We start from the raw sequence: 10612 nt of genomic DNA on the forward strand, positions 1-10612 counted from the left end.
AGCATTTGAAAACCGTGTTTACATGTGTACTCAATTATCCATTACTCACACCTGAATGTTTGGCCCTATAAAAGTGTTCCAGGCACATTTTGAACTTCTCTCACTCTGAAATGGCGGCTGTGGTGTGTGCCAATGATTTTTGGTTTGCTGTGGGATACCTTAGACTGCTCCATGAGGCTTCCAGGAATCAGGCCCAGGTAAGTGAACATGGTCAACAGGTTGTCCAGGTACCGCGGAGGCTACGCCAGCCTCGTTTTTTTAGAGGGCGTTTAAACTTAAATGCATTGTCCGATGATAGGGTCATACAGATGTTCCGCCTAAATAGAACCAACATTTTCCACCTGTATGACCTTGTCAAACTGGGCATAGACCCTGAGACAGCACGCTCTCGCTCTGTCTCAGGCCTACACAAACTCCTGGCTGTGTTACACTTTATGGCTACTGGGAGCTTCCAGGCTGTGGCAGGCGACGTCATTGGTATCTCACAGCCCACCTTTTCCAGATATTTGAATCAGGTGAGTCTAAAAATACATAGGCGGTTATGTCTAAGTGTTGCTTCTGTAAGTACAAACAACACAGTATTGTAGAGAATACCTAACATGACACTCACCTTAGCTTGTTTAATGTCCACTCAGGTTTTGGATGTGTTGGAGCCACACATTAATGCCTCAATCTGCTTCCCTACCGAGGAGTCGGAGTGGAGTGCTGTCAGGGTAGCTTTCTATGAGCTTGCTGGCATGCCCAATGTGCTGGGGGCCATAGATTGCACACACGTTCAGCTGAGATCACCTAAGGGCCGCCAATATATATATACTAATAGGCATCTGGCACAATCAACTAATGTCCAGGTGGTCTGTGATGCAAACATAAAAATTATGAGTGTTGTTGCAGGTTACCCTGGTGGCTGCCATGACTCCTTCATCCTCAGTCAGTCATCGCTCTTCGATAAATTTGAGGACGGACAAATGCCTGATGGCTGGCTGTTGGGTATGTTTAAAATGTTTTGTGTGTATGTCTTTTAACCACAAACTCGAGTTTTGATTAGGTGAAAGAATAATCTAACATATGTACTAATGTTGACTATATCTGTTTTTCAGGTGATGGGGGTTACGGCTGCTACTCTTGGCTCCTTACTCCATTGTCCCAACCTGATTCTCCTGCTGAACACAGTTACAATCATGCACATAAGGCTACGCGGAATGTGATAGAAAGATGTTTTGGTGTGCTGAAGTCACGGTTTCGGTGTCTGGATAAATCTGCAGGCCTTTTGTTGTATAGTCCCTCAAAGGTGACTAGAATTGTGTTCTGCTGCTGTTTTCTCCATAATCTGTGTTTAAACCAACATCTGGCACATGATGAGGGAGAAAGCAGTCAGCAAGCAGAGGAGTTAGACCCATCTGGTGACAGTGTGAGTACATATGTAGGGAGGCAGGTACGGCAAGAAGTGATCCTGCGCTATTTTTCAGGTCAGTTTTAGTAGGCTGTAATTATCCTTGACTAAACACTTTGCACTACTTTCTATTGTGTGTTTTGTAACTTACTGTTTGTTGTTTATAGTGGTGTGTACATTGTACTTAGTTTATGCAAAAAATACATTTTCAGTCATTACCCATGAAAAACATACATACATACAGAGCAGCTTCGACAATGTTTGAGACGGACACAGGAAGTTGTGTGTTTGTCAAATACAAATTTTTATTTTGCAAATCACATTGGGGTTATTTTTTCCGCTTGTGTGTGCTGGGTGCTGTGCTTTGTGCTGGCTCACTGGCACGTGCTCTGGAGGAACGCCGAACAGGGGAGGTTACTGGCGTTTGGATAGGGGTCGTGGTCCCCGAGCTGGAGGTTACTTGGTGAGCTCCCATCAATGTAATATTGCTGCTCAAATTATTAATGCTTGCAATCAGTTGAGTGTTGGTTGCAGTGTGGCTGGCTACAATCCGGGATAAGGACTCATTCACAACCTGGTTGTGCTGAATGAGCTGAACGAGTGCCTGCTGATGGCGCTGTTGCTCATCTATGATGCGCGTTAAATGAGCAAGCATTTGGCTGTTGTCAGCCCTTATTTGCTCCATTGAGGTTGCCATTCGCCCTACTTGTACAATCAGTCTGCCCGAGTTGCGACTAATGCGCGGTAGATGATGGGGCAGACTGGCAAGGTGTTGTGTATGTGCGGTCAGGCTGGCATTGCTTTGTGCCTGTTGGCTTGTCCAACTGGCCCAAAAGTCATCTGGTATTTGGGTTGGGGGCGGAGCTTGTGCCAGTTGTGGACTGATGGAGGCTTGGGGGATATCCTGCAGCTGTATTGGCTGGCTTGGGTCAACAGGTGTAAGTTGCAGTGTGATGGTTGCCTGTTGGTCTTGTCCCTGCTGGTCCACGTCGGCCATCAAGCTGGGCTCTGTATGGGGTGGCCAACATGCAATGTTTATTAGTCAATTTGTTTAAAGGCTACTTCTACACATTACTACATTCATAATACTCCATTTGTATAGTTTTTGGCGTTGTTTTTCAAAACTTATAATGTTTTTTTTTTTCAAAAACATATATACCAACACAGGCGGCCACATAGACAGATTTGCATAATCCACACCTAACTACCTCCCCTCCACAGCATTACAGTGTTATATCACCTCCCCTGACCACGATATAGACTACTTACCTGGATAGTCCAGATGAGCGGAGCCAGTAAGCCATCTACATACTGGACAGGGGAGATGTGTGAACAATATAATGTTGTGGATGCTGTTTTTTTTTTGGAATTTTATTGGTATTTTATTTTAATGTGCACGTGTGTGGCCAAATTTTAAACAAATGTCGGTTATTTATTAAAAATGATGTTGGCGAGATCATCCACTAAGACCTTTTAAAAAAAAAACATTTTCACCTTTAGCAATTGAAGACGTAACATCACATTGCTTGTTCTGGAAAACATGTAATCTCAAAACCAACTAACAACATATTAACTGTACTGTGTATATTATTGCCTATGTGTTTAATTTCTGTTTTTACTCACCAGATAACTGAGGTGATCGGGGCTCATCACTCTGCGAACTCGCCAATAGTGCCAGTGGTGGCTGGGGTGACACTGCCGAAATGCGTCGCCTGGGTGGGGATGATGGAGCCGCAGATTCCGTGCCAAGACGCCGTGTCTTACTTGGCCTCCTGGGTAAGTGGCCCGAGCCCTGTGATGGGCGCCTTACAGGAGGTCGGCTTCCAGAAGCAGAACCTATGTGAAAATATAAACATTAATATTTTGTACTTCTATGTGTTTTCAGAATATGTGACTACAGTGAAGTCTTACCTGCAATCCCTGCCTCATCCTGACTTGTCTGAGGCCTGTCTGGCCGGCTGGTCTGTGGGACTGTTGAAAAAGTGGACCAAACATTATTACCATGCTTTGTGTAAAAATTATAACTGCAAAGCCTTAGTGTACTGTAACCATCTATTAGGTATTGGATAAACAAATAATTTCTGATTAAGAGCTTCAAGCTTCATTATTTTGTGTTGTATATCCAAATGTACATGATGTTGCACACAATAAATCTGTTACATTTGAGAATTATGCCTCAGATATTGCAGAGATCGACTACTTGCAAATGTTTGAAAAAAGTAATATTGGAATAATTGCACCGTTTTTCAGAAGTAAATAAATCTAAAATTATTTATAAAATAAGCATACAACACAGATGTCCAAGCAATATCGCAAAAAATATTTTATTAAAAAAAAAAAAACAGCAGCCATTGCACATGTTTTAGCGCAATATTAAATTTACCAAACAGCCAATGCATGGTAAAAAAAGCAAATTCGAAACACAAACACACCTTAAGGGTGCATAGGCCTGAAATATGTGAAACACACTTTATGCATCCTTTATCCTTTAAAAATGACATTTACAACATTTAGAGGACATTTAAATAAAAATCTAACAAATCAAACTTACCATCCTGCGTGGGTCGGTCCGAATCCCGGACATGAGTAGCAGACACCACTTCGGCAGGAATCAATGCCCGCACAGGCTCCTCCCAGTCCCGATAGGTGGCCCGGAAAGGGGGGCCACCTCCGGTTTTTCGTGCAGATTTGGCCTCTTTGGCCATCTTGGCCTTGACACGCCGCTTTATATCATAAAACCTCTTGCGGCACGTGTCCTCAGTCCGCCTCACCACACCCTCACTATTCACGGCAAGTATTACTTGCCCCCACAGGACAGACTTCCTGCGGGAGGACACCTTGCCAGCATCCTGACCAAACAATTGGCGATGGTGCTTCATCAGTTCACGCACCAAAGCCATGTTTTCAGCATAGCTGAACTTAATATTCCTGCCAGTCTTGGTAGTGGTGCGTGGCTGCGGAGCCACAACACCATCACTATCACTGGAAAATACAGCAACAGGCACCCCCTCCTCCTCCTCCTCACTAACCTCCTCCCTCTCACTACCCCCCTCCACCTCACTAACAGCCTCCACCTCACTACCAGCCTCCACCTCACTACCAGCCTCCACCTCACTACCAGCCTCCACCTCACTAACCTCCGCCACCACACTGACCTCTGAGTCTGACATGACAAACGACAAAAAACACAGAAAAATCAAAACACAAAACACACTCCTCCACTACTCCTACTACTACACACCACACAGCCAACACACACGCTCACTCACTCACTCACTCACAAACAATGACAAAAGACTGTAAAAAAAAAACAAGGACAAAAAAGTAGACAAACTGTGAAAAAACAATACTACAAATATGACAAGACTACTTACACACACAGTACAGCACTCAACAATCACCAAACTCCTCTCCAAATCCACCAAAAACTCCACCAAACTCACCAACTCCAAATACACCTTCCTCTCTCCTCTCCACTAGCTAAACCCACGAGGTGCGGTGTGTTTGGGGCGGTTTTATAGTAATATGCACAGACACTCCTCCTTCACGAATACAACCAATCACGGCCGCGTGACGAAAACGAAACTTAGGACTAAAAACGCGGCAGCAATTTCTAAATCACTGCCGTAACAGACATGTGACGCAGTCGTAAAAAAAACACATAAACGCGGCCGCGAAACAGCAAACGCGGCCGCAATCTACAGCAGAAAAGCACGAATGACATCGACATCGGAAGAAACGAAAAACACGAATACGACAGCTTAGTAAATTAGTCGTAATCAATTCAAAAAGTTGCAATTTTACACTGTCGATGTCATTCGTGATTGAACTTGGACATGATTCTGGAAAATACGAATCTTAGTAAATTTACCCCTATGACTCTCTTCTGTGAAAATTTCCCACCTCTGTTTTCCAGGATGCAATCTGATTTGTCATCTTGGAACAGTCTTATTATTTCGTGGCTGGGCAGGATCATCGCCATTAAAATGAATATAATCCCCAAATGGCTTTATCTCTTCCAGACTCTCCCTGTAGCCGTCCCTGCCTCCTTCCTTCGCAATATTCAAAAAGCGCTTATCCATTTTATTTGGAACCACAGGACCCCAAGTGTTGCTGCAAACACCTTGAAAAGACCGGTTTCCACCGGTGGTAGGGGTCTTCCTGAAATTAAACTCTACCATCTCTCCCATATTGTAGCCTCCTATGCTCCCTCTGGCTCTGTTTCCTGGCTTGATATTGAATCGGCTTACATTACCCTCCCAGATCTGTACCCTCCACATCCTGACCCCTTACTTCCAAATTACTTCCTACCATCAAATTTAATCTTGGACTCTGGGACTGTTATTCTGCAAAGTTGAATCTTACCTCCCTCCCCTCCCCCTTGACCCCTATTTGGCAGAAGCCGTTATTTCCTCCAGGATCCTTGGTTATGAGATTCCGTACATGGTTTCAACTTGGATTTAAATTCCCAGCTGATTTTGCCAATAAGGGCCAATGGCTATCCCTGTCTGATCTCCAAAAGAAAACCCCATCATGAACTCTTAACCCCTTTCAATTTCTACAAATTTGCCATTTTTTATGCTCCCTGCCTCCACTCAAAGTACTTTGTGCCCTTACCCCCTTTGAAACTATGTGTAAAAACTCTCCCCTCTCCAAAGGCTTAATCTCCCAGCTCTATGCCCTCCTACTAGACGCCACCCTTCCCCCTTCCAGACCCCATGAAATTGCTTGGGAACGAGGTTTTGGACCTCCCCCGGCAGCTGAGGACTGGGACGGCATGAGACTGGGGATTGCAAAGAGCTCTATTGCAACCAATATCAAAGAGACTTCATACAAGATTTATTATCACTGGTATTATACTCCTGACAGACTCAATAAGCTCTTTCTGTCTTCTCCAAATTGCTGGAGGGGTTGTGGCTGTAGAGGTACTGGATAAATAATTACCCCTTTTTGGGACTTAGTTCATGCCCTCTTGAACTCCCTCCTCAAATCCCCTCTGATAAAAGACCCTTGGGTCTTCCTACTGTGTTATCCCCCTCCAGCCCTTGACAAAGTTTCAAAAAAACTAGCAACACACACCTTAACAGTGGCAAAATCACTGATTGCTCTTAATTGGAAAAAACCCTCAACCCCCTCCTCTCTCTGCCCTCAAATCCAAAATCTGGCACATTGCAGCAATGGAGAGAATCACCTACTACCTCCATGACCGAGGATATGCTTTTGACCAGGTTTGGGCTCCTTGCATAGCGTAGACCATCTCTCCCTCCTTTTGCATTGTTAATTTCTCTGACGTCCTAGTGGATGCTGGGAACTCCGTAAGGACCATGGGGAATAGCGGCTCCGCAGGAGACTGGGCACAACTAAAGAAAGCTTTAGGACTACCTGGTGTGCACTGGCTCCTCCCTCTATGACCCTCCTCCAGACCTCAGTTAGAATTTTGTGCCCGGCTGAGCTGGATGCACACTAGCGGCTCTCCTGAGCTCTTAGAAAAAGAAAGTTTATTTTAGGTTTTTTATTTTCAGTGAGATCTGCTGGCAACAGACTCACTGCTACGAGGGACTAAGGGGAGAGAAGCGAACCTACCTGCTTGCAGCTAGCTTGGGCTTCTAGGCTACTGGACACCATTAGCTCCAGAGGGATCGAACACAGGCCCAGCCTCGGTCGTCCGGTCCCGGAGCCGCGCCGCCGTCCCCCTTACAGAGCCAGAAGCAAGAAGAGGGTCCTGGAAATCGGCGGCAGAAGACTTAGGTCTTCATCAAGGTAGCGCACAGCACTGCAGCTGTGCGCCATTGCTTCCCATGCACACCTCACACTCCGGTCACTGATGGGTGCAGGGCGCTGGGGGGGGCGCCCTGGGCTGCAATATTGAGTACCTTGGCTGGCAAATAACACATAATATAGTCATAGAGACTATATATGTGTAAAATACCCCTGCCAGATATACATAGAAAAAAGCGGGAGAAGTCCGCCGAAAAAGGGGCGGGGCTATCTCCCTCAGCACACTGGCGCCATTTTCCCTCACAGCTCCGCTGGAAGGATCGCTCCCAGGCTCTCCCCTGCAGTTTCCAGACTACATAGGGTAAAAAAGAGAGGGGGGGCACTAAATTTAGGCGCAATATTGTGTATACAAGCAGCTATTGGGAAAAATCACTCAGTTATAGTGTTAATCCCTGTGTTATATAGCGCTGTTGGTGTGTGCTGGCATACTCTCTCTGTCTCCCCAAAGGGCTTTGGGGGGTCCTGTCCTCAGTCAGAGCATTCCCTGTGTGTGTGCGGTGTGTCGGTACGGCTGTGTCGACATGTTTGATGAGGAGGCTTATGTGGAGGCGGAGCAGGTGCCGATAAATGTGATGTCACCCCCTGCGGGGTCGACACCTGAGTGGATGGTTATGTGGAAGGAATTACGCGACAGTGTCGACTCCTTACATAAAAGGTTTGACGACATAGCAGATGTGGGACAGCCGGCTTCTCAGCCTGTGCCTGCCCAGACGTCTCTAAAGCCATCAGGGGCTCTAAAACGCCCGCTACCTCAGATGGCAGACACAGATGTCGACACGGATACTGACTCCAGTGTCGACGATGATGAGACTAGTGTACATTCCAATAGAGCCACCCGTTACATGATTACGGCAATGAAAAATGTGTTGCATATTTCTGATATTACCCCAGGTACCACAAAAAAGGGTATTATGTTTGGGAAGAAAAAACTACCAGTGGTTTTTGCCCCATCTGATGAATTAAATGAAGTGTGTGAAGAAGCGTGGGCTTCCCCCGATAAGAAACTGGTAATTTCTAAAAAGTTACTAATGGCCTATCCCTTTCCCGCCAGAGGACAGGTCACGTTGGGAGACATCCCCTAGGGTGGATAAAGCGCTCACACGTCTGTCAAAAAAGGTGGCACTACCGTCTCCGGACACGGTCGCCCTAAAGGAGCCTGCAGATAGAAAGCAGGAGGCTATCCTGAAGTCTGTATATACACACTCAGGTATTATACTGAGACCGGCTATTGCTTCAGCATGGATGTGCAGTGCTGCAGCTGCATGGTCAGATTCCCTGTCGGAAAACATTGATACCCTAGACAGGGACACTATATTGCTAACCGTAGAGCATATTAAAGACGCTGTCTTGTACATGAGAGATGCACAGAGGGATATTTGCCGGCTGGCATCTAAAATAAACGCAATGTCCATTTCTGCCAGGAGAGGATTGTGGACTCGGCAGTGGACAGGAGATGCAGATTCTAAAAGGCACATGGAAGTATTGCCTTACAAGGGTGAGGAGTTGTTTGGGGATGGTCTCTCGGACCTCGTTTCCACAGCGACAGCTGGGAAGTCAGCATTTTTACCCCATGTTCCCTCACAGCCAAAGAAAGCACCGTATTATCAGGTACAGTCCTTTCGGCCCCAGAAAGGCAAGCGGCTTAGAGGCGCGTCCTTTCTGCCCAGAGGCAGAGGTAGAGGGAAAAAGCTGCAACATACAGCCAGTTCCCAGGAACAAAAGTCCTCCCCCGCTTCCTCTAAGTCCACCGCATGACGCTGGGGCTCCACAGGCGGAGCCAGGTACGGTGGGGGCCCGTCTCAAGAACTTCAGCGACCAGTGGGCTCGCTCACGGGTGGGTCCCTGGATTCTACAGGTAGTATCTCAGGGGTACAAGCTGGAATTCGAGACGTCTTCCCCTCGCCGTTTCCTCAAATCTGCCTTACCGACAGCTCCCCCGGACAGGGAGGCAGTGCTGGAGGCGATTCACAAGCTGTATTCTCAGCAGGTGATAATCAAGGTACCCCTCCTTCAACAAGGACGGGGTTACTATTCCACAATGTTTGTGGTACCGAAACCGGACGGTTCGGTGAGACCCATTTTAAATTTAAAACCCTTGAACACTTATATAAGAAGGTTCAAGTTCAAGATGGAATCGCTCAGGGCGGTGATTGCAAGCCTGGACGAGGGGGATTCCATGGTATCACTAGACATCAAGGATGCTTACCTGCATGTCCCCATTTACCCTCCTCACCAGGAGTACCTCAGATTTGTGGTACAGGACTGTCATTTCCAATTCCAGACGTTGCCGTTTGGTCTGTCCACGGCACCGAGGGTATTTACCAAGGTAATGGCCGAAATGATGATACTCCTTCGGAGAAAGGGAGTTTTAATTATCCCGTACTTGGACGATCTCCTGATAAAGGCGAGGTTCAGGGAACAGTTGTTGATCGGTGTAGCACTAGCTCGGGAAGTGCTACAACAGCACGGCTGGATCCTGAATATTCCAAAGTCGCAGCTGGTTCCTACAACGCGTCTACTGTTCCTGGGGATGGTTCTGGACACAGAACAGAAAAAAGTATTTCTCCCGGAGGAGAAGGCCAAGGAGTTGTCATCTCTAGTCAGAGACCTCCTAAAACCAAAACAGGTGTCGGTGCACCACTGCGAGTCCTGGGAAAGATGGTGGCTTCTTACGAAGCAATTCCATTCGGAAGGTTCCATGCAAGGATCTTTCAGTGGGATCTGTTGGACAAGTGGTCCGGATCGCATCTTCAGATGCATCGGCTGATAACCCTGTCTCCAAGGACCAGGGTGTCGCTGTTGTGGTGGCTGCAGAGTGCTCATCTTCTAGAGGGCCGCAGATTCGGCATACAGGACTGGGTCCTGGTGACCACGGATGCCAGCCTTCGAGGTTGGGGGGCAGTCACACAGGGAAGAAACTTCCAGGGACTATGGACAAGTCAGGAGACTTCCCTACACACAAATATTCTGGAACTAAGGGCCATTTACAATGCCCTAAGTCAGGCAAGACCCCTGCTTCAACACCAGCCGGTACTGATCCAGTCAGACAACATCACGACGGTCGCCCATGTAAACCGACAGGGCGGCACAAGAAGCAGGATGGCAATGGCAGAAGCCACAAGGATTCTCCGATGGGCGGAAAATCATGTGTTAGCACTGTCAGCAGTGTTCATTCCTGGAGTGGACAACTGGGAAGCAGACTTTCTCAGCAGACACGACCTCCACCCGGGAGAGTGGGGACTTCATCCAGAAGTCTTCCAAATGATTGTACACCGGTGGGAAAGGCCACAGGTGGACATGATGGCGTCCCGCCTCAACAAAAAGCTAAAAAGATATTGCGCCAGGTCAAGGGACCCTCAGGCGATAGCTGTGGACGCTCTGGTAACACCGTGGGTGTACCGGTCGGTGTATGTGTTCCCTCCTCTGCCTCTCATACCCAAGGTA

At 47.1% G+C, this 10612-nt stretch overlaps 1 protein-coding gene across 1 annotated transcript; it reads right to left on the bottom strand.

Moving 5' to 3' along the window:
• Positions 1-1686: 1686 nt before the first annotated feature.
• Positions 1687-3406, bottom strand: LOC135055248 (uncharacterized). Its single transcript, XM_063959073.1, has 3 exons — positions 3302-3406; positions 3014-3226; positions 1687-2398 (listed from the first exon to the last, which is right to left on the bottom strand). Exon 3 carries the CDS (start codon positions 2385-2387, stop codon positions 1719-1721), a length of 669 nt encoding a protein of 222 aa, XP_063815143.1. The 5' UTR covers positions 2388-2398; positions 3014-3226; positions 3302-3406; the 3' UTR covers positions 1687-1718.
• Between the last annotated feature and the right edge of the window lie 7206 nt (positions 3407-10612).

Source organism: Pseudophryne corroboree, chromosome 3, assembly GCF_028390025.1.
Source record: "Pseudophryne corroboree isolate aPseCor3 chromosome 3, aPseCor3.hap2, whole genome shotgun sequence".
NCBI classification, from domain to species: domain Eukaryota; kingdom Metazoa; phylum Chordata; class Amphibia; order Anura; family Myobatrachidae; genus Pseudophryne; species Pseudophryne corroboree.

What these genes read in the sequence shown, in the direction of transcription:
- LOC135055248 (XM_063959073.1), bottom strand. Translation starts at nt 2,387, where the DNA reads ATGGCCGACGTGGACCAGCAGGGACAAGACCAACAGGCAACCATCACA.